The 24,334-nt window shown below is 55.2% G+C and overlaps 3 protein-coding genes across 12 annotated transcripts; 1 reads left to right on the forward strand and 2 right to left on the reverse strand.

Moving 5' to 3' along the window:
• The first annotated feature begins 207 nt into the window (after positions 1-207).
• Positions 208-17,284, forward strand: Slc4a2 (solute carrier family 4 member 2). 6 transcript variants are annotated; one of them, XM_057792605.1, is made up of 23 exons: positions 208-490; positions 3,830-3,943; positions 5,673-5,835; positions 5,977-6,221; positions 6,296-6,414; positions 7,525-7,757; positions 7,854-7,996; positions 9,034-9,214; positions 10,346-10,481; positions 10,582-10,747; positions 10,875-10,989; positions 11,102-11,286; positions 11,405-11,630; positions 11,832-12,047; positions 12,130-12,278; positions 12,363-12,557; positions 14,997-15,248; positions 15,359-15,448; positions 15,560-15,726; positions 16,086-16,339; positions 16,426-16,595; positions 16,777-16,950; positions 17,042-17,284. In XM_057792605.1, the coding sequence occupies exons 2-23, from the start codon at positions 3,893-3,895 to the stop codon at positions 17,120-17,122; spliced, it is 3,711 nt and encodes a 1,236-aa protein (XP_057648588.1). In that variant the 5' UTR covers positions 208-490; positions 3,830-3,892; the 3' UTR covers positions 17,123-17,284. The 6 variants fall into 6 exon arrangements, with proteins under 6 accessions (XP_057648588.1, XP_057648577.1, XP_057648567.1 ...); XM_057792594.1 differs by lacking the exon at positions 208-490 and adding an exon at positions 512-707; XM_057792584.1 differs by lacking the exon at positions 208-490 and adding an exon at positions 1,596-1,751.
• Positions 17,285-17,345: 61 nt separating this feature from the next.
• Positions 17,346-21,607, reverse strand: Fastk (Fas activated serine/threonine kinase). Of its 3 annotated transcripts, none has more exons than XM_057792639.1 (10): positions 21,419-21,607; positions 20,261-20,671; positions 19,651-19,830; positions 19,377-19,516; positions 18,562-18,775; positions 18,304-18,463; positions 18,052-18,143; positions 17,844-17,979; positions 17,652-17,766; positions 17,346-17,574 (listed from the first exon to the last, which is right to left on the reverse strand). In XM_057792639.1, the coding sequence occupies exons 1-10, from the start codon at positions 21,498-21,500 to the stop codon at positions 17,467-17,469; spliced, it is 1,638 nt and encodes a 545-aa protein (XP_057648622.1). In that variant the 5' UTR covers positions 21,501-21,607; the 3' UTR covers positions 17,346-17,466. The 3 variants fall into 3 exon arrangements, with proteins under 3 accessions (XP_057648622.1, XP_057648641.1, XP_057648632.1); XM_057792658.1 differs by lacking the exon at positions 21,419-21,607 and adding an exon at positions 21,163-21,405 and having other exon boundaries at positions 17,347-17,574; XM_057792649.1 differs by lacking the exon at positions 21,419-21,607 and adding an exon at positions 20,943-21,405 and having other exon boundaries at positions 17,347-17,574.
• A 237-nt stretch (positions 21,608-21,844) lies between these two features.
• Positions 21,845-24,334, reverse strand: Tmub1 (transmembrane and ubiquitin like domain containing 1). Of its 3 annotated transcripts, none has more exons than XM_057777176.1 (3): positions 24,235-24,334; positions 22,930-23,348; positions 21,845-22,648 (listed from the first exon to the last, which is right to left on the reverse strand). In XM_057777176.1, exons 2-3 carry the CDS (start codon positions 23,316-23,318, stop codon positions 22,297-22,299), a joined length of 741 nt encoding a protein of 246 aa, XP_057633159.1. In that variant the 5' UTR covers positions 23,319-23,348; positions 24,235-24,334; the 3' UTR covers positions 21,845-22,296. The 3 variants fall into 3 exon arrangements, with proteins under 3 accessions (XP_057633159.1, XP_057633168.1, XP_057633150.1); XM_057777185.1 differs by lacking the exon at positions 24,235-24,334 and adding an exon at positions 23,471-23,928; XM_057777167.1 differs by lacking the exon at positions 24,235-24,334 and adding an exon at positions 23,475-23,927.

The following is a 24,334-nucleotide window of genomic DNA, read 5'->3' on the forward strand; positions in this document are numbered from 1 at the left end:
TACAAAGTCCAACAGGCTGCGCTCGGACTCTATGCAGCGATCAACTCCCGGGACTCGTTTCCACCGCAAAGACAAACCTTAAACTTCAACTCCCAGAAAGCACCGCGTGTCCGCTTTCCGGGCGTCTCCGCCAAGGAGCGGAGGTTCCCAGTGTGCCCCGCTCTTGTTATTATGCCTTTTCTGTTCTCACAGCCTTCCAGAAAAGGGCCGCTCCGGGACTACGCGTTCCAGAATACAGTGAGGGAGGGGGTGGGGTACTCCGCTTGAAGTTTGCGTTTGACGGCCTAGATCCCGGGCGCTGTTGGCCCGGCTCTGACCTGGTTGAGTGTATTGAGTCGCCAGCGACCTCCTGACAGCTTCAGCACTAGTTTCCACCTCTCCCTAGGCCACCTGGTGACCCCAGGACTGATTGGGGAATGACTCTGAGCGATGTCTTACTGCTGATGACCTCACAGGGACCAGCTGACCACAGGGCTGGGCAGCGAGACAGGTGTGCCCCATTAGAGGCTGGATTTGAGTGGAGGGACACACGCCAGAGACCCCTCTTTCTGCTGGGCCCATTTTATCGTCTCGAAAGCCACCGGACTCCAGAGGCTCCACTTTGACATGCCGAGGCCAGCTGACTGGAGCCTGGGTGTCCCCCAGATCCCAGTCTTCAGAGCAGGCCCACTGGAGTCAGCCAGGGTGTGGTCCACGAGGACTGGCAGGTCAGTTACTCCCCTCAAAGACAAGACCACAGACAGATGCTACACTTGCAGCAAGCAGCCTTTACCTCACCCCATAAAGGAGCTGATTATAGATTTTCTTGCTCTGCTCTCTAATTGTCTCATGATTGCGTTCTTGAGGGCTGTGAACTGGGCGAAAACGGCCCCAAACAGCATTCCTCAGCGCCGGAACCAGAGTAACGCTAACCATTTGTTATTAACTTACTTAAAATCTGAGTGCTTTTGCATAAACAATACTGTGAATTGCCCACGTGGCAGACTGAAGACGCATAAAGTGCATTCTTTATCTGAAATAATTGGTTTAGTTGAGAAAACAGGATGACACACTAAGGTCTTTAAAATAGAGATGTCGACTGCGAATAGGGTTCCATTCAGGGCAGAGGCAGTTCGAGCGAAAGTGAGTCAGTCCTCAACAAGTCGTTAGGTTTTTTATCAGTTCAGGGTCACGGTCACCCAACTCTAGCATCATTACCCCTCACATTCGTGTGCCATCCGTTCTCTCAAGCAGACACCAGGGCTTTCTTGAAGGCAGTGGGTTTGATTGGGCAGGAGCCCTGCTGAGCCTTAACGCCAGAGAATCTGTTGTTCAAGTCCCTGAGCCTCCATTTCCTGGCCCTCTCTCGATCCCCAACGTGAAACTGACTCCTTTCCTCCCAGAGGTAGTTCACTAGACCAAAAGAGGGCGTCCCCGGAGGTTTTGCAGGCGTGGTGATGGTGGGGGACTGCCGGGGTGCCGCGCCGGCAGTGTCGGGCTGTGCCTGGGAGCGCGCTCCCGCCGCAGAGTCTCAGCGGCCTCTCTCCACCACTCAGCTAGCTGTGCCGGGGCCGCGCACGGCGCTCTGCGGGGGGCGCGCACGCTGGAGGCTGGCCTGCCCGCGGCGCGGGGGAAAGTTGAGTTGGGAGAAGTTGGGAGCGGCGGGGGCGCGCCCCGGGGTGGGCACCGGGAAGTCGTCGGGAGCGCGCGAGGGTTCCGGAGGATCAGGGGAGACCCGGAGACCCCCGGGACACGAAATCCAGAGCTAGCGGGTAAGCAAATAGGTGGGGGAGGGGGAGGGCCGCGAAGGAGGCGGGGGGGACTGGAGACTCGAGCGCCGAGGGAGTGGAAGTGGAGGAAAGGGCGGAGACTGGGGCGCAGGGAGCGAGGTCTTAGGGAGAGAAGGATGGGGAGGTGAATGGGAGTACCTCTCCGAAACGAGATCCCGGGGTCCGCCTTTTAAGAGTTACCTAAAGCCAGGGTGCCGCGCCCCCTGTTACCAGAAGGGGGTAGTCTCAGAGTGTTGCTGCCTTCAGCTTGTTCTCTCACTCCAGGGAGGGTTCCAGACTACCCTTTTCCCCCGAAACTTGCCAGTTTTGGGGTTGCCCAGGATCTCAATCGCCTGGATCTCGCAATTGGAAAACGGAGCCCTGAAAGGGGGTTGGCGGGTCAGGGCAGGACAAGAGGTCAGACAGAAGGGGGAGCAACTGGGTGAGGATGGGAAAGAAGAGCCTGAAGTTTGATTTTTAGGGGGCTCCATTCTCTGTTTAGGAAACTCCTTGCTGGGTGTGGAGGCAGTGCTGCCTCAAATCTGGGTCCACTTTATCAAACTCTTTCCGCCCCCACCAGCCCCACAGCCAAGAGCTGTGGAATGTACAAATTCACTTGGGGAATAAGGTTAATGCCCAAGTGGGGGTCCGGACTGCTAATCTCTTGGGCTGGGGGAGAGATGCTAATCCTTTGGGCCCGTCGGGGCTGGTCCGGGGAATGTGCCCCCACTAGGATTATCGGCACCGATGCTCTGGACAGAGGCTGCTTTGTATTCTACGACCGCGGGGGAGGAGTGGGAGCGCATGGGTAAAGGGAGGAGGGCTTGGTGGAGGAACACACATGAGGGCGAAGCCTGGAGGTGGGAGTGAGCACCTGCAGGTGCTGAGGACAGATTCGCTATACCCCTCCTAGACCAGGTCCCCTCCCTGGCACCTCTCCCCCACACTGGCCGGCCCTGGCCGAAGGCCGTCTGAGGGGGGAGGTGGAAAGATCAGTCAGCTGAGTTGGAGTTCTTGCCAGGAATGTGTAGCCCAGACTCCCCACCCTGGGCTGATTCCCCCCAAGATCTCTATTTTTTGACCCTGTACTAACTTGTCTCACTGCCAAGGTAGCCATAAGTCAGACAACCCCAACTTCCCAGCAGCACTTCAACAGCTTAGCTTAGCTACCTTTGGAGAGCCTTGGGTGGTGCCTTCACTAGGAATGGGTACCCCAGTTTGCACTGGCTGGGTTCCCTCCACCCCCCTCACAGAGCTCACACCCTATAGTCACTGTCAGGAGGGCTGCCCTGCCACTCAGATTTTCCTGGCCCAGGGCTAGGGAGGGGAGTAATAGAGACTGCCCCTCAGGATTCTTGTGCCCACCCCCTTGACGATGTCACGTGCCCCTCCCCCATTATAAGCCCCACTGTCCAGTCCCTTCGTTTGTCCTTCGTCCTACTGAGTAAGTGGAGCTGCGCTGGGGAGCCTGCGTCTGTCCTATGCCTAGGCTGGTCGTTCTGCTGGTTGGCCTGCCCTGTGGGGGCACCACCTCCTTACTTGCAGGCCCTCTGCTTTCCCTTTTGGGTTTTCTCCAAAGTTCTTTCTGGTCCTCTTTTTTTCTCTTTGGGAAGCCAGCCACCCTGGCCTCCACACCCCTCTTGCTCTGTGGGGTGTCTCAGGCTCACCTCCAGGAGCCCCTGGTTTCTGTTCCCGGCTGGCCCTTCACTCCTGATCCTTCTGTTCTTTACCATTCCCTCCCTCGTCTCTTCTGCTTTCTTTCCAGGGCTGGGCCTTGACTCCTTCCTGCCTCATTTTTGTTGCCTCTTCCCTTTCTGCTTCTGTTCTCTCTACTGTCTTTGTGCCAGCCAACCAGCCCCTTATCTGCAGTCCAACTCTTTGGTCTTCTTTTCCTATACCTAACTCTCCTCTTTGTTCTTGCTACCTCTGAGAGCTACTATGAGGTCCTTCATAGTCTAGAAGGATCTGGTATAGTTGGAGACACTAAAGTGGCAGACGGCTGAGGCTCCTCTACGTTCTCGAGCTGGGCTGGGGATTGGTCTACTCTTCCCCGATGGTGACTAGCCCTTTTCCCTACTCAGGTTATGCCTCCACCTTGTTGCCCTGAAAGCCGAAGCGACAGCGAAAAGGGCTAAGATTTGGCCATGAGCAGCGCCCCCAGGCGCCCCGCCTCGGGCGCAGATTCTTTGCACACGGTAAGCCCAGCCTGCAGGTGAGCTGGCCCAGGCTCCAGTGGGGTGTGGGTGGGGTGCAGAAACTACAAAAAAGAAGCTGCGTTGGATTGAGAGGCACTGCCATCCATACCCAGACTTTGCTGAGAGCATGAGGGTGCTGAAATGGGGAAGGGGAGGGACAGGTGGTCTCCATTTTTCTGAGGAGTTGAAACCAGTTTAGGAGTAGTTGGATAGAAGTTTGAGGGCCCTAGATCTTAAGCCCTGTTACCCTCTCTGACTGGGTATTAACTGTATAGGCCCCCACAAGAAGTTCTACACACCAGAGTTCTAGTCTGAGCTTGCCGGCAGTGACTGGCCCCGCCCCTGGCCCACGTGCCATCCAGGCCCGCCCTACCCCCCCTCCCCGATGTAGCCACTACCCCACATGGCCCTCTTCTGATTTTCCTAAGGAGTCTAATGATTAACTCTGGTGGCACAATCAGCCGCATTATATTGGTCACTTTAGCCCATCGGGGCACGTGATTGGGAAGGGACACTGGCTGGTGCCCTCCCCCTTCCAGGTTCACCCCTGCCGCCATGGACTTCCTCCTGCAACCTCAGGTTTGAGGAGATGGCCCATTCCCCCACCCTACAAGCTCCTCAGGAGCTGGTGCCTCTCTTGCTCCCTGCCTGCTGCTGCTCCCTCACTCACCAGCTTCCTCCTGCCCAGCTGCTTCTGGTGGAAATGGGGCAAGTGCTCCGGAGAGTCTGCTGGAGCTGCAGAGAGATGGGCTGGGCAGGACCTCCTTTCTCCAGTCCCGCGTCCCTGCCTGCCCTGGATCTTTTTTTTTTCTGTGTCCCCCCACCTCTACCCCTGCATGTCTCCCTAAGACTGATCCTTCTCCCTGGCTCTTCCTTGCTGTAGCAGCTGGCACTGCCATGGAAGGGGTGGCATACCCTGGCCTTTGGAGGTCCTGACGCCCTTCAGGTCCCGAAGCTCTTGAGCAAATATTTGGTGGTGGCGCCTGGAGCTGAGACCTGCTGGGGGTGTGGTGGGTAGGGGGGCTGGACCAGTGCTGCTAGGCTTGCTGGGCCAGGCTGCTGGTCCCTTAGCCGGCCTGAGCTTTCCTGCAGTTCTGGCCTGCCCTGGCCCTGCTGTCAGCTGCTGCTCTCCCGCAGGATGACTCAGGTGGGGGGGAGTGGGGGTGGGGTGAGGGGCGGGACTGGCTGGCTGGCCGGCTGTGAGGGGAGGATAGTGCAGCCTAGGTGGGCATGTGTGCTGCTATGAAGGGGATGGGGGCTTTCTGGCTAAGCAGGAGCATACATTTCTGTCCAGGCAGGGTTAGGTTTGACTCAGAACTACTCTGAGGCAGTTAGCCTAGATGCCTTCAGAAGTTACTTTTAAAGCTCAGCCATTGTCCTCCAGCCAAAGGAATTTCTTCTGCCGCGGGAACAGGGAAGTTCACATTCTGCCTGGTTGCAGAAGGGCTAGACCAGGAGTTCTGAGGAGTCTAGTGTGGGCCTGCCCTGGATTCATTGGGCCGTTTTTTTGGGGGGTGAGCTGCTGGGAAGCTAGGTCCCTGGCGTTGGAGGCCGCAGTTGCTGGGGATGTGGATTAGGTCCCTACGTTGGAAGGATTAGGTTGCTGCTCGTGGGATTCAGTTTGTGTGCCCGAGATGATAGTTTGATAGAGTCACTAGATCTCTAGCCTTGAGCAGATTAGGGCCTTTGGGTACAATTCCCAGGGAATCCCATCTGTTCCTTCTCACAGCCAGAGCCTGAAAGCCTGAGCCCCGGAACACCTGGGTTCCCTGAGCAAGAAGAAGACGAACTTCGTACCCTAGGTGTAGAACGGTTCGAGGAGATCCTGCAGGAGGCTGGATCCCGAGGAGGAGAGGAGCCAGGCCGAAGCTATGGGGAGGAAGACTTTGAATGTGAGAGGGCAGCTGGGAAAGGGGGGCTGAGGGCTCAGCTTGCACTGTCCAACAGAGAATGGGCTGGGTCTTAGTGGGAGAGGCCAGGACTGGAAAGAGGGATGCTGTGCTTGCCTGCTGCTAAGTCCCTCCTCCCTGCAGACCACCGCCAGTCCTCCCACCATATCCACCATCCACTGTCCACCCATCTGCCTCCTGATGCCCGCCGCCGCAAGACTCCCCAGGGCCCAGGACGGAAACCTCGGAGGCGCCCTGGAGCCTCTCCCACTGGGGAGACCCCTACAATCGAGGAAGGGGAGGAAGATGAGGATGAAACCAGTGAAGCTGAAGGGTCCAGGGCTCCCCCACAGCAGCCATCCCCTGCCTCTACACCTTCTTCAGTGCAGGTAAGTGGTGCCTCGGCCCTAGGGGCTGTCAGCAGGGTCCTGCCTTTACTTTTCCCTGTGGGTTCCTCTTGCAGTTCTTTCTCCAAGAGGATGAAAGTGGAGAACGGAAGGCAGAGAGAACAAGCCCATCCCCCCCTACACAGATACCCCACCAGGAGACAGCTTCCCGGCCCACCAAAGGGGCACAGACGGGGTAAGTAGACTGTACTTAGCAGTGTTCTGAGTAGGCACTCCCCTTGCTAGAGCAGGGAGGAGGCATGAAAGAAAGCGGGAGTCCTGAACTAACCAGGCTAGGGTTCAGATTCCAGGCCCGCCTCTCCCCAGCTACTTGGGGAGGTGAGAGCATGACAGGACGGAGCTTACTGGCCTTGATAAGGATTACAGGGTGGTTTACCAGTCTTAGCTGCTCCCGTCCCCAGTACTGGCTTGAGCACTGGGCCAGTGATGGAGTACTCACTAGAATCCCCTCTTTCTTTTCGAGCTGCCAAGTGCACCCAGTTGGAAAGCAGATGTTGCCACCAGAAGTGGCAGCAGAACATCCCTGCGTCCAGTGACCGGGCGCAGGCAGAGTCAGTCCAGGCACTTGGTAGGAGTGTGGGGGCACTAGCCAGAGAAGGCTTCCACGAGGAAATGACTTTGAACAAAATCTCAAGGTTATGACTATCACAGACCTGTTGTTTCTGGGTACCAGGCAGTGTGATGTGCTATGGGAAATAAAGGGCATGGTGTCCCTCTAGAGAGTGAGTGTATAGGCTCACTGGGTGCCAGGCTGGCAGGGTAACAGGTGGGAGGTGCAAGGAAATCCTGGCACTGAGGAAGGAAAGGAGAAGCAGGCAAGACCGTGGCATAGCGAGGTCGTGGGCTGAGTGGATGCTGGCATTGGCAGAGGATAGGAGTAGGGGCAGGAACTGGTGCATCTGAAGGGCAAGGCTCAACCCTCCATAAACATAGCTGTCTGGCTACAGTTTCAAAGCCCACTGCCAGGTTGGAAGGGCAGGGGAGTTAATATTGATAAATGCTAGGCTCTGAATGTTACTTTTCCAGAACCTCACCTTCTAAAACACTGAAGAGTGCTGGCCTTTGCATGTGCTATGAGGAAGGTTTATATCGAGATGAGCCTTGGGGTGGCTGCGGCCACTGCACAACCCCGAAAGGCTGGAACTGGGATTCAGATGCTGGCTGGCTGTCGGCTCTCAGAATCCTCAAGTCTTGTCACGTGCCCACCTTGCAAGAGTGGGAATGAGGAGGGCTGAGGTAAGTGCGCTTCTCGGGCTCTTTGGACTCACGGCTGTTCTTTCTACAGAACGCTGGTGGAGGAGATGGTAGCGGTGGCCAGTGGCACGGCTGGAGGTGATGATGGAGGTGCTGCAGGACGTCCCCTGACCAAAGCCCAGCCTGGACATCGAAGTTACAACCTTCAGGAGAGAAGACGAATTGGCAGTATGACAGGGGTGGAGCAGGCACTACTGCCCAGGGTCCCTACTGATGAGAGTGAGGCCCAGACACTAGCCACAGCTGACCTTGACCTCATGAAAAGTGAGTGCTTGCTGGGTCCTATAATCAGTCTCATTGTTGGTAGGACAAAGGGTAAGAAAAGGAGGAAATTGATCCTGGTCCTCTCTGCACCCCCAGGTCACCGGTTTGAGGATGTTCCTGGGGTACGGCGACACTTGGTGAGGAAGAATGCCAAAGGTTCTACACAAGCTGCCCGGGAAGGTCGAGAGCCTGGCCCCACACCTCGGGCACGACCGCGGGCCCCCCATAAGCCCCATGAGGTACATCTGTCTATATCATGTCTTCTATCACCTCCCCTTCTACCAGGCAGACCGATGGTGGTGCCCCAGAGCTGCCTCTGTAATAGGGAAGCTGCCCACTGCGTCCTTAGGGCAGTATGGGCTCATGTAGAGTACTGTGTTCCGTGAGGTGAGCCTTCAGCCAGGTGAGCCTTCCCTGAGGTGTGTATCCCGGCCATCTGCTGGCAGGCTGCAGTAAGTGGTCTGCAGGAGAAAACACGGAACCCTCAGGCTGCCTGCATGTAGTGCTTCATTGTCAAAGCCCTGCTTCCCTGCTCAGCTGAGCCTTCCACCAGCTGGTGAAGCAGAAATAGTACAGGTGGTATCAGCCATAAACCAGGTCTGTTCCTTGACCAAGGTCACTTAGTTATTTAGGGACCCTGCCCATCTCAGACTGCAGGGCTCTGAACTTTGACATAGTGTGGTTTCCTTTTTAAATGTTTTTATTGAGGTATAATAGCACTGTAATGTAAATCACACCTGTGCCAAGTGTCCAGTCCAGGGACACATTACGCCCACAACACCCAGGTGGCCACTGCCCAGCTAGGGATGGTTCCCACCCTCAGCAAATCCTTTCCTGCTACCACCCTGGCAGTGTCCTATAGAGATGACTGTGCCCTGTTGTTTTGTAGTCTAGACTGGCTTAGAATTTGCTATGGAACCCAGGCTGGCCTCCACCACAAGGCAGTTCTGCCTCAGCCCTCTCTGCCCCAGTGTCCTGAGGGCTGGGAGTACAGAGATCATCCACCGCTCGGTTGCTGTTAGTCTTGTCAGGCTTGTGTGGGTCTCCAGAAGCCCATGTCTTCCGTGCATGGTGACTCCACTTGTCTCCGTGAATAATCTTCACAGTAGATATTTTACAGATGAGGGAAACCCATGTCTGGTTAGTAAGTCACACATGCCCGTGTACCATCCACCATGGCCCTAGGTCATGTATGCTTCTGGTGCTGCTTTTCCTGAGGTGGATTCCAGGAGCCTCTGGCTATGTTCCCTGCATCATTTTCTCATCTCACCCCAAGGTGTTTGTGGAGCTGAATGAGTTGCTGTTGGACAAAAACCAGGAGCCTCAGTGGCGGGAGACAGCCCGCTGGATAAAATTTGAGGAGGATGTGGAGGAGGAGACCGAGCGCTGGGGGAAGCCTCATGTGGCCTCACTGTCCTTCCGAAGCCTCCTGGAACTCCGCAGAACACTGGCCCACGGTATACCTCCATTTCCCTGCTGTATGAACCCTTTGCTTCTACCTCCATAACTGAAGCTAAAAATGACTTGAAAGCATTTGGATGAAAAACATCTGACATTCCTGATGCGCCTTCTATAGCATGTTTTGTTTTAGGCACCTCCAGTAGCCCAGTCTAGCCTTGAACTCACTATTTAGCTGGTACCAGCCTTGAACTCCTTATCCTTCTGCCCATACCTCCTGAGTGCTGGCTGGAATTACTGGCATGTGTTACCACACCCAGCTTCCTTCTTAACATCTTAGAGGATCTGGGAATATTACCTAACCTGTAGGGCTGTCTGAACGTCACTAAATACCCAGAGGCTCAGGACTCCGGTGGACTTGCTTCCTCCTTCCTGTTGGGTAATCACTCCCAGTTGTTCTTTCAAAGGCTGTTTCTTAGCAGCTGAGGACAGAGAACTCTGCTCTTGGAATTGTTTCCAAACGAAGAGCAAACACGCTGCAAGTGAAGTTTCTAGGCTTTGAGTAAAACACCAGAGGGAGAGCTTTATCGCTTAGGCTGTTTTGGCTGCTCAGAGCAGTTGAGTCTGTTTATTCCTTAGTTCTTTGTTCTGGAAAGTTGACCTTGCCAGATAAGTGGCCCGGCAGCTTTTGAAAGGAGTTCCATTTCTACACGTTTTTGGGGTGCCAGCAAGCACCCACTGGGCTAGCAGAAGTGAAGGGGGAAGTCTAGAAACTTTCAGTTGACCCCAGGGTTGCCATGTGGACAAGGCCACAGACTGGCTGGAATATGAGGGGGATCCAGGACCCTAGGAGCATCATGGGGAGGCAGCACCATGAGTTTCTTACAGCAAAGAGGATGTAGCTGTAGTGGGTGCCCTGGGTCACCTCAGCTGGGTGCTCCTGGGATAAGGCATCGGATAACTAAATCTTGGTAGTTTTTATCAACCTCATACAGTATTCCTGAGAGGGGAGAAGGAGGGGGACAAATAGGTGAGAAAGGCAAAGTGGTAGAAGCTTTAGGAATAGAGCTGGTGGTACTCAAGCCCAGACCCTTGGCCTACCCTGCCTGGCTGAGCCAACCTGTTCCCACTTTCCCTCCCATCTGCTCCCCGCTGCTGTTACTGGTTCTCTCCCTGCCACCTTATCGCAGGAGCTGTGCTCTTGGACCTGGATCAGCAGACCCTGCCTGGGGTGGCCCATCAGGTGGTAGAACAGATGGTCATCTCTGACCAGATCAAGGCAGAGGATAGAGCCAATGTGCTACGCGCCCTTCTGCTGAAACACAGGTATGGCATCAGGGTAGGAAGACCCCCCGTCACATCCTGCCTCCCTGACCCTAGCCCCACTGTTGTCTTTCCTGACCCTCACTGTCCTCCATCCCATCAGCCACCCAAGTGACGAGAAAGAGTTCTCCTTTCCCCGAAACATCTCAGCGGGTTCTCTAGGCTCTCTGCTGGGGCATCACCATGCCCAGGGGACCGAGAGTGATCCTCACGTCACGGAGCCGCTCATCAGTGGTGTTCCTGAGACCCGGCTGGAGGTGGATAGAGAGGTGAAGGGGAATGAACCCTGTCTAGGGGCTGGCAGTAGGATATGAGCAATGTGGAGATGCAGCTGGAACATGTGGGAGGTGCTGCCTAGACTGAGTTCTGTTCTCTTCCTCCCTTCCCAACCCCTAGCGTGAGCTCCCACCCCCAGCCCCACCCGCAGGCATTACCCGCTCCAAGTCCAAGCATGAGCTGAAGCTGCTGGAGAAGATCCCCGAGAATGCTGAGGCTACCGTGGTCCTAGTGGGTATGTGGACGAGATAGGGGATAGTAGAGGCTGGGCTTCAGGGCCATCTAGGACTTAGAGACCAGAGGGTTCCTGTCAACTGCTCTTGCCCATGGTGGCTCCATATCCCTAGGCTGTGTGGAGTTCCTTTCTCGCCCCACCATGGCCTTTGTGCGTCTGCGGGAGGCTGTGGAACTGGATGCAGTTCTGGAGGTGCCTGTACCCGTGCGTTTCCTCTTCCTGCTTCTGGGCCCCAGCAGTGCCAACATGGACTACCATGAGATTGGCCGCTCCATCTCCACCCTCATGTCTGACAAGGTCAGCTTCTTCTCCATCTGATCCTATGCATCCTATCTCAGCCACTAACCTTGTACAGCCCCAGTTCCCAGTCTGGCCCCCTCCTAGTATACTCCCTGATTCCTATCTGCTTGAGCAGCAATTCCACGAGGCAGCCTACCTGGCAGATGAACGGGACGACTTGCTGACTGCTATCAATGCCTTCCTGGACTGCAGTGTGGTGCTACCACCTTCAGAAGTGCAGGGCGAGGAGCTGCTGCGTTCTGTTGCCCATTTCCAACGCCAGATGCTAAAGAAGCGAGAGGAGCAGGGCCGCCTGTTACCCCCTGGGGCTGGGCTAGAACCCAAGTCTGCCCAAGATAAGGGTACGCCCATGTAGGCCTGGGCCAGGAGATGCTGCCTTAAGAAGGGAGCCTGAGGGCAATAGAGGGCTTGTAGGGGCCTGGCAAAGGAGGCCAACTATGTTGCTCCTGGCGCCGATGTGGTCTGTGTTCACAGAGGAGGGCCTGATGGGGTGGATGGGAGGGAGGGCTCCACAGGCACCCTGACGGAGGCCTGGGTTGCAGCGCTCCTGCAGATGGTAGAGGTGGCAGGTGCAGCTGAAGATGATCCCCTTCGGAGGACGGGCCGGCCCTTTGGGGGGCTGATCCGTGACGTGCGGCGCCGATACCCCCACTACCTGAGTGACTTCCGTGATGCACTTGACCCTCAGTGCCTGGCTGCTGTGATCTTCATTTACTTTGCCGCCCTGTCTCCTGCCATCACTTTTGGGGGCCTACTAGGTAAGGAGAGGCTTTAGTGGGGGTGGCAGGTGGGCATAAGGCTTGGCCACCAGGTACTGAGCTTGTTCCTTTTCCACTCCAGGAGAGAAGACACAGGACCTGATAGGAGTATCAGAGCTGATCATGTCCACAGCACTCCAAGGTGTGATCTTCTGCCTGCTCGGGGCTCAACCACTGCTGGTGATTGGCTTCTCTGGGCCTCTGCTAGTGTTTGAGGAGGCCTTCTTCTCGGTAAGAGCTCCTTCTTTCTCACTTCACTGCCCTTCCTGGACACAGCTCCTGTCACCCTAAGGGCTCCCCACCTTTTCTGCTCAGTTCTGCAGCAGCAATCAGTTGGAGTACTTGGTGGGCCGAGTGTGGATTGGCTTCTGGCTGGTGTTCCTGGCCCTGCTCATGGTGGCTCTGGAGGGGAGCTTCCTGGTCCGCTTTGTCTCCCGATTCACCCAGGAGATCTTTGCCTTCCTCATCTCCCTCATCTTCATCTATGAGACCTTCTACAAGCTGATCAAGGTGTGTGTGTGTAGGGTACAAAGGAGCCTGGGGCATACTGTCTTGTCTTTAGAAGAATGCTTTAATTCGGTTGTCTTTGTTCTGTGTGTGTGCACGCACGCATGTGTCCATGGGTCACAGTGCCTGTGTGGAGGGGGTCAGGGTTGCACACAGGAGTTGCTTCGCTTCTTTGACCTTTTGATGGAGCTCAGATTGTCAGGCTTGGCATCAAGTACCTTCACCCACTGAGTCCTGTTGCTTCCTTCCTTGCATTCTTCACTTTATTGTGTTTTTCTGTCTCATATCTTGGTTTTTTCTTCTGGACTACAGGCCAGGCTAATTCTGGCATCGTCTCTTCAGAAGCACAGAGTAACATGGAATCAAGAGAGGGCTAGAAGAGCTGGGAAAGCAGGAAGGCCGCTGGGAGCGCGGCAGAGTTGAGCTCTAACGCCACAGTCTGTGCTCCCTCACTCCACCCCCATCCTTCCATGGCCTCCTTGTCATCAGCAAACAACATCAGATTAGTATTTCAAAAACTCATATTTTTCATAGCAAGGATAACATGCACTTTCATTAGAATCCAGGAATGGAAAAATGAGGGCCCAGAGATGACACACAGTCAGTCTGGATATCTAACACACAAATCTCAGAAGTTACTATCCTTGATCCTCTGTGCTCATGGCTCCTCCTCTTCCCTCAGCCCCTGAGCCCAGCTTTGGCTCTGACTCTCTCCCATTCCCCGTGACCTTTCCGCCCCCTCTCCACCCCATGTAGCCTTACACTTACACCAGACTCTCTAGACTCAACTAAATCTTTTTCTTTTACTTCAGTTTCAGTTTCAAATTCTTTATTATACGTCATGCTTGCTCAACATGAGCTGAAACAGTTGGTTTTCAAAGTCTCTGAATATTTTACAGATTTCTACATGCAGGTGACTATGAAAATATTTGGCATTTTTAAAAACCTGAAACCCTGAACAGGCACTTACACGAAGAGAACATTGCTACCCATAGATACCGACATTTAAAAAGCTGTTCAGGACATGACCGTGCAACCTTTGGCCAGTGAAGAAGTGGGTTCCTGATCACTCTCTCTGAAGGCTGTAATAGGGGCCAGGGTTTTAACTCAGGGGTAAAGTGTTTGCTAAGTACGTGCAAGGCCCTGTGTTTGGTCCTCAGCTCCAAAACAAATTAAAAAGTTTAAAAACCAGAGTCTAAATGCCATAATAGTAAAATGAATCTAAAGAAATGTAATTTGGGTTTTTGGAATTCATAAAGTTAACTGACAAAACTGTTACTGAGATATATTAAAAAATATTGGGGGGGCTGGAGAGATGGCTCAGAGGTTAAGAGCACTGCCTGCTCTTCCAAAGGTCCTGAGTTCAATTCCCAGCAACCACATGGTGGCTCACAACCATCTGTAAGGAGGTCTGGTGCCCTCTTCTGGCCTGCAGGCATACACACAGAATATTGTATACATAATAAATAAATAAATATTTTAAAAAAAAATATTGGGGCTGGGTACAGTGGCACACACGTTTGAGCCCAGCATTCTGGATGCAGAAGCAGAGGCTGTTAGATCTCTGAGTTTGAGGCCCGTCTGGTCTACATAGTGAAACCCTATGTCAAAAAGGAAAAAAATAAATATTTGTAGAGAGCCAACAAGATGACCCAGTGGATGAAGTTAACAGCCATCAAGCCTGGTGATTTGAGTTTGATTCTTGGGACCTACCTAATGGGTAGAAGAGAACTGACTCCCTAAAGTCATACTGATCTCCACATGGGTGCTATGAGTGGCACATGCATGCCTGCATACATACACACACACACACACACACACACACACTAAATAAATAAATAAATAAATAAATAAATAAATAAATAAATAAATAAATAAATGTAAAGAAATAATATTTGCGCAAAATGAACTAAGTTAAGTGAAAATTTCCACACATACATCTCATACTTTGTATGTTTGTGGTCAGACCCTGTACATGCGAATTTGTGACTGTAACCTTTCTTTGAGACACTGAATGAATGATAGTGTTAACTTAAACTGGATTAGCCAGGCAGTGGTGGCACACGCCTTTAATCCCAGCACTTGGAAGGCAGAGGCAGGCAGATCTCTGTGTGTTCGAGGCCAGCCTGGTCTACAGAGTGAGTTCCAGGACAGGCTCCAAGACTACAGAGGAACTCTGTCTTAAAAAAACAAAAACAAACTGGATTGAGTTTTGAATATATGGAACATTGCAGCACAGCATACCATCCTTGCACAGGGCCGTTCTGATCTTTTCTGTACCCAGTTTTAGTATCTGTGCTACTGGAGCAAGCACTAAGTCATTTTCTTAACCTGGTAAGACAAGCTTCTAGAAGGCAGGTTGGCCTTTGCCAAACTCCTCTACCTCGCCAACATCCACCCTGACCCCAGTTCAGCCCATGGTCCTTTGTGGCTCCTCCCCAGATCTTCCAGGAACACCCTCTCCATGGCTGCTCAGTCTCCAACGACTCAGAGGCAGACAGCAGCAGTGGCAATATGACTTGGACAGCAACCATGCTGGTGCCAGACAACGGCAGCACAGCCATGCAGTCTGGACCAGAGAAGCCCCGGGGCCAGCCCAACACGGCCTTGCTATCGCTGGTGCTGATGGCTGGCACCTTCTTCATCGCCTTCTTCCTTCGCAAATTCAAGAACAGCCGGTTCTTCCCTGGCCGGGTATGTAGGATTGCAGACTGGAGGAGCTGAGGACAGGAAGGGGATGACTTGGAAGTATGGGGGAGTTGCATGGGATAAGAGGTCTCTGAGCATGGTGCTTGCCCTCTTAGATCCGGCGGGTAATTGGGGACTTCGGGGTGCCCATCGCGATCCTCATCATGGTGCTTGTGGATTACAGTATTGAGGACACCTACACCCAGGTGAGGCATTGCACAAGTAGCAGCAAGGTGCTACTGGGCTGTTTCCACCACCTTGGGTTCTGATGCTCCACCGAGTACCCTCTGTAACAGCACACTCCCTCTGCCTTGCAGAAGCTGAGTGTGCCTAGTGGATTCTCCGTGACAGCCCCAGACAAGCGGGGCTGGGTCATCAACCCTCTTGGAGAAAAGAGCCCCTTTCCCGTGTGGATGATGGTGGCCAGCCTGCTGCCTGCTGTCCTGGTGTTCATCCTTATCTTCATGGAGACACAGATCACCACGTGAGCCATCCTAGCTAAGGGACCAGAGTCCTCAGCCAGGCTCAGAGATACAGTATAGGATCCATCTCCATGGGGCAAGGACCTCAGGGGACCCTGGATGCCAGCTAACCAGCTTCTTTTGCAGGCAACAGAAGCATCACTGACGTTAGCTGAGGTGGGACAGGGCACACACATTGCAAGCTAGCCTAGCAGAGCTTAGAGGAATCCTGTAAGATACAAGCTAAGGATACAAGTTCAGTTCTATGATGGAGTTCCAGTGGGACGAACAGAGTCCACCAGAACCAATTGGGACCTGCTGGAATGATATGATCTCCCATGCTGTGGGTGCCCTGGGGTTCACAGTGCCTCTCCTCCCCCAGGCTGATCATCTCCAAGAAAGAGCGGATGCTGCAGAAGGGCTCTGGTTTCCACCTGGACCTGCTGCTCATTGTAGCCATGGGTGGCATCTGTGCCCTCTTTGGCCTTCCTTGGTTGGCTGCTGCCACAGTCCGCTCTGTCACTCATGCCAATGCACTCACTGTCATGAGCAAGGCTGTGGCACCTGGAGACAAACCCAAGATTCAGGAGGTCAAGGAACAGCGGGTAACAGGGCTGCTGGTGGCCCTGCTTGTAGGTATGCTGCCCTTACTCTGAACCTCACCTTTCCTGTAGGTCCCCAGCTTCACTGGAGGGAACCAACTGTTTCTTTTCCTTTCCCAGGCCTCTCCATGGTCATTGGGGACCTACTGCGACAGATCCCCCTGGCTGTACTCTTTGGCATTTTCTTATACATGGGAGTTACTTCCCTTAATGGGATCCAATTCTATGAGCGGTTGCACCTGCTACTCATGCCACCCAAACACCACCCAGATGTTACCTACGTCAAGAAGGTAAGTTCCTGCACTCAAGGGGTGCAGAACCCCACCTCAGCCAGACTGTGTGTCTCCTCCCTGTACATAGTAGCTCTAGAAACCCCTGTGGTAGTTCATCTCCCAGGAGAGAGGAAGGAGGGTCCTGGTTCTTGTGGCTGGCTGGGATATATGTCTAGGTTCGCCTCCTCTCTGCCCCCAGGTTCGGACCATGCGGATGCACCTGTTCACTGCCTTGCAGTTACTGTGCCTGGCCCTGCTCTGGGCAGTCATGTCCACAGCCGCCTCCCTGGCCTTCCCCTTCATCCTCATCCTCACAGTGCCACTACGCATGGTGGTACTTACCCGCATCTTCACCGAGCGAGAAATGAAATGTGTAAGCATCCCTTCCCCTCTCTCTCTCTCTCTCTCCTCCACTCCTCTCTTCCGTGGTTCTATAAAGGTCAACACTTCCATTCCTCTCACAGCTGGATGCTAATGAGGCAGAGCCAGTGTTTGATGAGCGTGAAGGTGTGGATGAGTACAACGAGATGCCCATGCCTGTGTAGCTGCTGTCCTGAGCATAGCAGAGGGACTAATGGGTAGGGGACAGGGGTTGGGGGCTGGGGCTCCCCTCCTACCCCTCCACATTTTTATTTAAGTGAATAATTTAAAGCCCCCTTCTCCCCACCCTGCAGTAAAGTGCTTCAACCCCAACCTAGGCCTGGTCTTCTGTCTTTGTTAGTGGGGGTCATGAACAGAAAGAGATGCGGCCCAGCTCTGTTCCCTGGTCCAGAAATGAGACTCACCATGGGGAAGGAAAGGGATTTTAATGAAAAAGCCAACAGGGAGCCAAAGTGCAAATTGCCCCCTCCCCAATAGGGGTTCCATCCTGAGCCCTGTCTGTACTCCCTCACCCACCCTCAGGTCCCCAGCAGAGGCCTAAGGCCTGAAGTTTCTGCCTCAGGTAGCTCTTGAGTTGGGGCAGGCCTCTCTGAGACTCCAGTTCTTCAAATGGCAGCTGCAGAGAGAAGACAGAAGATTACAGTGGCTTAGCTCTTAATATACATATGGGTGGGGTGGGACAGGACTTCTCACCGGCAGGAGTTGGTAGCCCATCAGGCCCAGGTGCCGCTCCCTCAGAGCACGAGAGCCCAGAAGCACCCTGCCATCCCGGCAGAAATGCCAGCGTTCTCGCAGCATCAGCACCACCCTGAAGTAGAGTGGACTTGGCTCAGGTTGCTGTTGGCCCAGTAGCCAAAGACTCCCCAACCATTTCATTTTCCTTACCTTTGGGTGGAGTGTTGTGTTGTGGGGTTAGAGCCAGCCTGGTCCTGTTGGCAGGACCGTGGTGGGTAGGGCAGGAAGGGGTCTTGTGTCCTCACCGGCAGCACAGCACCAGAACTACCAACACAGAGCAAGAAGTCTGCAGGGCAGACAGGCCTTAGCCTTGTGCTGGCTTTAGACTGCTGGCCACCCACATCCATCCACACCTCACCTGTGCAGTAGCCCGGAGGCACAGTCAGGTCCTGGCGGTATTTTTCTTCTCCTAGCAGCTGGCGCAGCCCCTCGGCTACTATGTCCTTGTGACTGAGGAGAAAGGACAGTGGTAGAGGGAAGGCCCCTGTACCTGCTGAGCACTGCCACCCTGCAAAGGCCCTTTGCTGCCTCAAGGCTATTCTTCTGTTAGGAGACATGGGCTCTGGCTTTCCTACTCTGTGCTCCTGTGGCTGCCCCTCCTCTGGCCCACCTGTATTTGCAGCGGGCACGGTCAGTGATGAGGGGCTGTGGGAAGATGGGCACTCGCTGTCTTTGGGGAAGGCGGGGGCCTTGGTACCCTGGGAGTTCAAGCTCCACGGCGGTGTCGAGTAGAGAGAGGTAGCGTCGCACAATCAGAGAAGGAGGGGTGCCTGTGGGGAAGCAGGGACTGGGGGACACTGGGCCGCTGACACCTGGGCACACCCCTGCCCTGCAGCCCTTGGCCCCACCAACCATCCTGTCTGCATACCATTGATGTGGTTGATGAAACTGGGGGAGAAGACAAACTGCAGGGCTCTGAAAGGCAAGCACTGTAGCTGGCACAGTGACATCAAAATGTTGACTGTGGCCAAGGGTGCCACCCCTGCTTCCCGAGCCAGGATCCTCTCAAGACAGGGCATGAACTGCTGCTCCAGAGGCAGGTAGTTCAACCTCCCAAAGGGCAGAACCAGCTTCTGTACCACCTGCAGAAAAAGGCAGCGGCATCCAGCAGCAAACACTGCTTTGCTTTTTTTCAGGGTCTTCTGAGACAAAGAAGGTTAATTTGTCTCAGGTTAATTTGGAACTCCCTATGCAGATCAGGCTGGCCTCAAACTCAGAGATCCACCTTTCTCTGCTTCTGCCAGGATTAGAGGCACATGCCAAGTTCCCTGGCATGTTTGATAGGCACAATCTCAGGGAGGCCTGGTTCTATCAGTAATTTTCAAGGCAGAATGCCCTCTATACCAGCACACACTCTAAGTTCTGCAACATAAGCAGTATTTTCACAGAAGGGACATAACTGGGGGCAGGGGAGTGTATGGCCTGTAGATCTCTCTGTAGGAGTGGATCCTATGGAGCTAGGCTGCTGTGCAGGAGCTTTGGAGAGTTTCAGGGCTCCAGACATACTACTATACTGATTATGGGAACTGGACAACCAGTAAGCAGAGACAGATGTCCTGGACACAGAACACAGCCTGGGTAGAATGCTTGCTACAGAAGCCAGACAAGCTGGATGGGAGCTGGGCCCGATCGAGCAGCTGAGGATGACTCAGAGAAGCAGGGGAGGGTGGGAGGCCAGCCCACCTTGCTGTTGAGCTGGGCTTCCTCAACCACCAGGAAGTGAGCAATGGCTTCCAGAAGCTGGGGTTCCCGCAACCGGTGCCGGGCCAGGTGCTGAGCCAGAAGCACCATTACATGAGGAGTCAGTTCTTCTGGCCTTGCCTCTGTGAAGAACAGCCTGTCATACTGTGCCTTCAAGGAAGGCTGCTGGGGGCTAGACTGCGCTCCAGCCCAGGAACTCTATCCCAGCGGCTCCATCTCATCCCTTTGCCTCCCTTTTGCTTTTAACCCTCGGCACCTGCCAGGCTTCTGATCAGATGCTGACGAGGGTACCGCAGGAAATGGGGGCAGCTCAGGGCCATTTCCAACCTTTGCCCACCATGGATGGTAGGCTGATGTGGGGAGGGTGGTTTTGGAAGAAGGCGGGACCTTCGCTCCTGCTCCAGGGCACACAGGAGCGGTCCATCTGATGGGAAGCCTGGGAGGGAGAGGGACAAAGACCATCCTAGTAAGAAAGCTGTGGTGTGCTATCTTGCCAAGTGGAACGAATGAGTCCCCAACTTCCTCGTCTTCATTTCTTGAGTGGGAAGGTGTACTGATTTCAGTGGAGAGAGGTGGTCACGTGAGCATGATGTATCAACAGTGTGTGGGGAAAGCCTTAGACAAGTCACCTTGTGCCAAGTCTAACAAAGCGCTGTGGCTTCCTAGAGCGCTGTATTAGAAGGAACCTAGTATCCAGCAGAGGCAGAATGTTGTTTGACTTGGACATCCACCATGAGGATCATCCATCAGAGGACTCAGCATGTGTGCTTGGGGAGGTGCCATTACTAGGTGGGAATCTGAGAGTCCTCTGCTCGCTCTTCCACTACTCTTCCCTAAACACCCACACCTTCCGACACCCTCCTCACCAAGTAAGACTGCAAGGTGTAGACACACATGGATGGTGTGCACGTCAAAGGAGGGGCAGTTTCGGATGATGAGCTGACTCAAGTCCCGCAGTGTGGCCTGCTCCACAGGGGAGGGCCTAGGCTGAGATACCAAGAGCTGTCCCAGACGGCGAAGGGCCACAGGGTAGTGATGAGCTCGCACTTTGGTGGGGTTCTGGCTCAGCCATCGCAGCAGCTCCCCAGGGCTCCGTGCCTGTTCCAGAAGCCGTTGAAGGCCTTGCACAGGGCCTCCTCCAAAAGGCCGGTCCCCCGACTTGCTGGGCCCCGAACAACAGGGCTGTACTGGCGGGATAAGCAGCAGACCAGACAGCCGAGCAGGGGAATTCTGGGCAGAGAGCAGGATTCGAAGCATGGAGGTGGGTGATGGAGACCCTGAGGGGTGGCCCAGAAAACCGGGTGAGGTTTCCTCCAAGGGGAAATAGCTATCTAGTCCTTACCTCACTCCCCACCCAAAGGGCCTGAAGCAAAACTAACCCAGAGGGCCTGCTCTGGAACTCTTCCCCACCATGCTCCCTTTCCCCGTTCCTTCCTAAAGAAATCCTAATTCTTTAAGTGTGCTCGGTGCAGCTCTATACACATTTCACATACACATCTCCTTCGATGCTCCGTGCACGCTGATGAGGAGTCGCGGGGCTGGCATTACCTCATTTCACAGGTGGAGAAACAAGGCCCAGAGCGACGAAGAGGTTAAAGCCCGAGGTCATTCACAGGGTTAGTGGTCACACCCAGCCTGGAGCCCCGGTGGTCCCGGCGACGCGCCCTGCAGACCACCTCCCCTCTCGCTGGAGGCGGCGGCGGGGTGGGCGGAACGCGAGCTTTGAAGCCGGACGGTGCTGGGTCCCATGCTGGGCGCTCCCACTTACCAGCTGCGTGACCTTGGACAAGTGTCTCCGCCTCTCTGCCTAAGTCTCCTCACCAGTGAAATGAGAACACAGCGCAAACTCGCAGGGCGCGCGCTGGGCCCCAGTGCGCCGTCTGCCAAGGCGCGGGGTCGGTGCTGTCCGCGGGAGAGGCCCCCACACCCTGTCCCGGCCCTGGGAGGCCAGCAGCCCGTGGCCACTGTCGCTAACACCAGCTCCCGCCACCCTCCCGCGACCCTCCCCGCAGACGCCACCCTACATGACTCCCCGGGCCCCGCGTAGGTCACTCTCTCAGTTGGTCTCGGGGCCCGGGAGTCGGGCTCCCCCCGTGGCCTCCTCATCAGCGGGCCACCGAGTCCGCCATCTTCCCAGCAGCCCCCGGATCGCCCCCAGACGCCAATCGCAGCTCAGTGCCAGGCAGCGGAGACGTGGCTCCCGGCAGGCGCTGCGAGCGGGGGAGCCGTGGGCCCCGCCCCCAGCTTCCGGGAAGTGCGCGCGCGGCTGTGGAGGCGGTGCCATAGAGCCTGGCCTGAAACCTGCGGTAATGATGCGGAAAGCGATGGTCCGCTATCCAGCCCTGGGCAGTTTGCGCACACAGGACCTAGGGCAGGTCCCGTTCTCCCAGAACAAGGGCTCCCCACCCTCAAGCCCCGCACAGACACACTGGGAATGAAAACGTCACAGTTTCTTTAATCTGCACAAAATTCCAGAAAACAGCTCCGCTTTTCTCAACTCCCCTTCACCAGTCTCCCAGTCCATCGGTCCCCAACTCAGCCACGGCAGCTCTTTGGAACTAGACGTACCTAGGTCCTCTGGCAGCACACTAAGATGGGCTCAGTGGGGTGGCCCGGCTTTGTGCCGGGCCAAGGCAGCGACAGCAAGTGCCTGATCCAGAAGAACCTACTGTCTGCGAAGGCTGAGAGCCAGCAGCCCCAGAAGATGGCCCCAAGATATGAAGATCACAGGGAGAAGCCTCCGCTAAGCCCTGGAGTCCTCTGCGATGCAAGGCTGGGCTCCAGGGGAGTGGGAAAAGGCAGGCAGTGGGTGAGGTGGGCCTGGGCAGACAGCAGCTCCCTTTGCGCCTTGGGGACTGAGGTCCAGAGGGGCTGGCTACGCTGCCAAAAGCCCGTGGAGGCACTACGGGCGATACATGGCAAAGGCCAGGAGACTGAGGAGCAGGGTGAAGCCGGCCAGGCCCAGGGTGGCTGTCAGGGGAAAGAAGGGCCGGTACTGGATCTGGCAGTACCAAAGCAGGAGCAGCAGCAGAAGCAGCAGGGGCAACAGAAGACTGCCGATTTCCAGCCCGGAGGGGCCGGGCTCTGACCCTGGTGGGCAAGGGGGATGTGGGGGACCGACTCTCGTGGACACGTGGCAGTGGAGAACGCAGTTGGGGGGGAGGTGGAGGCTGCCCAGTGTCTGGGTGTCGTCTCCTAGCAGTTGGCCTTGGTAGATGAGTCGAACCTGCTGTTCCCGGCCTGGAAACTGGGTCCTGAGGAGAGAGGGACCTGGGTAAGAGAGCAGGCCTCAGGAAGTCCTGGTCCTTTGCTCTGAGGACCGATCCCAACCTTCACCCCTGTACTCTACAAAGCACCCAGATCCTGGCCTCTGGGGGGCAGGTTTGAACAGGTTAACAGCTATAGGGTGTAAGTGTCCAGAGGAGACAGTTTTCTCAAACAGAAAATAAGGGTGAGCTTCAGATATCTCTAGTGGCCCTTTTATAGTCACCCACCCCATTTTTAGGATTCTGTTCTTACCCTCTTCCCAGCTTACCTTTTCAAGGAGCCGATGGTGTCCTGAGGCCAGGCCCTGGCCACCTGCTCAGAGTCATTGAGAAATTTCAACCGTAGCACTAGGGGTTCCTGCAGGGAGTCAGGAGGTGGTGCTGTTGCTGTGACCTCGGTGTCAGGTTCTGGATGTGCTGATGGACCTCTGTGTCTCAGGCTGGGGCTCTCAGCCCCTGGGGCCTCCTCTCTGATGCTGTCTGTGGCTGCCATGGCTTCGCTGGGCTGTGCTGGGGTTGCGGTCCCTGACGGCTGTGGCAGGGGGTCTGTATTCTCAGTGGTATGTGTTGAGACCCAGGCAAGGGCCAGCACCAGAAGGCACGCAAGCACCGAAAAAAGGACAGTCACCTCATCACCTACTCCTTCAATCAAGGCCATGGCACCTGAGTTGCCAGAGGTGCTACCGAGCTAAAGAAGCACAAGGATTGATGAGAGGCTGCCTTCTGACCAGGAGTCATCCCGACTTCAACAAGCCCTTGGATCCACTGTGCTACAACCCTCCCACCGTTCCAGTTATTCTGTCTTCTTACCTACCCCAGGATACAGACTGGTCCAGCATCCTGTAGTCCCAAATTTGCTTTCTTGTTTTGTCCCTTTCCATCACCAGAATCCAAGTCTTAACTTTGCTGTCTGAGTTCTAGATCTTCATTCAGCTCCCCAATTCACCCAAACCCTATATCCAAGTAAGGGCCTTGCTCTTCTAAGCGACCCTTCCTAAATTTAGCCTCCATCAAACTTTACCCAAAAGCTTACCTATACTTTTGTCCACTTCATCCCAAAATTCACTCCTTTACCTATTCCCAGCAAAGCTCATCTGATGCCCTGTCCTTTAAGTTTCTCTTCTCGACAGAAGGGTCTCCTATAGCCCCTAACACTCCCCTTTACCATCTACCCAAACCCCACCCACAACACACAGAGCTTCCCAAAGCTTCCCAGACAACGCTAAACGTCAAACTCTGCCCTTGGCCAATCTGGAGCCTAGGGAGCTCAGTTGCCTACCCAGCTCGGCCCCTTCTTGGGTCCACCCAAACCCCACCCCACAGTAGCCCTACTCAGCGCCTGTGGGGGCAACCTTGCCAAACCCAGAGATCTCCAGACCCTTGATCCTTCCGGAGAACCTAGACTTAGCTCTCCCCACCCCCACTGCTCCATCACTCCTTCCATCTGCCCGCCTCGCCCCCCCCCCCCCCCCCCCCCCGCAGCAGGAGGGCACTAGAGATCTCGGGGCGGGGCGTGCATAGCCCAGCTGTGGCCTGGGGCGACAGGGTGGGCGCGGTCACACGCGGCGACTCACCGCCCAACTCCACCAGCTCCATCTCGGCCCCTCGGGCACTTCCGGGCCGGAGGCACCGAGGTCGCAGACACCTGAGGTCCCTCTCCTTCCCCGCGGCTGC

The sequence above is a fragment of the Chionomys nivalis genome, chromosome 1 (assembly GCF_950005125.1).
Source record: "Chionomys nivalis chromosome 1, mChiNiv1.1, whole genome shotgun sequence".
Lineage (NCBI taxonomy): Eukaryota > Metazoa > Chordata > Mammalia > Rodentia > Cricetidae > Chionomys > Chionomys nivalis.

Excerpts from the sequence above, each read along its gene's own strand:
- Fastk (XM_057792639.1), bottom strand. The coding sequence starts at position 21,500 with ATGAGGAGGCCACGGGGGGAGCCCGACTCCCGGGCCCCGAGACCAACT. Across the intron at positions 18,464-18,561 it reads TTTCATCAACCACATCAATG|GCACCCCTCCTTCTCTGATT; the intron begins GTATGCAGACAG and ends GCTTCCCCACAG. Across the intron at positions 18,144-18,303 it reads CGTGCCCGCTGCAAATACAG|TCACAAGGACATAGTAGCCG; the intron begins GTGGGCCAGAGG and ends CTTTCTCCTCAG.
- Tmub1 (XM_057777176.1), bottom strand. The coding sequence starts at position 23,318 with ATGGCCTTGATTGAAGGAGTAGGTGATGAGGTGACTGTCCTTTTTTCG. Across the intron at positions 22,649-22,929 it reads ACCATCGGCTCCTTGAAAAG|GACCCAGTTTCCAGGCCGGG; the intron begins GTAAGCTGGGAA and ends CTCTCTCCTCAG.
- Slc4a2 (XM_057792605.1), top strand. The coding sequence starts at position 3,893 with ATGAGCAGCGCCCCCAGGCGCCCCGCCTCGGGCGCAGATTCTTTGCAC. Across the intron at positions 10,748-10,874 it reads GGCTGGAGGTGGATAGAGAG|CGTGAGCTCCCACCCCCAGC; the intron begins GTGAAGGGGAAT and ends CCCAACCCCTAG. Across the intron at positions 10,990-11,101 it reads GGCTACCGTGGTCCTAGTGG|GCTGTGTGGAGTTCCTTTCT; the intron begins GTATGTGGACGA and ends CCATATCCCTAG.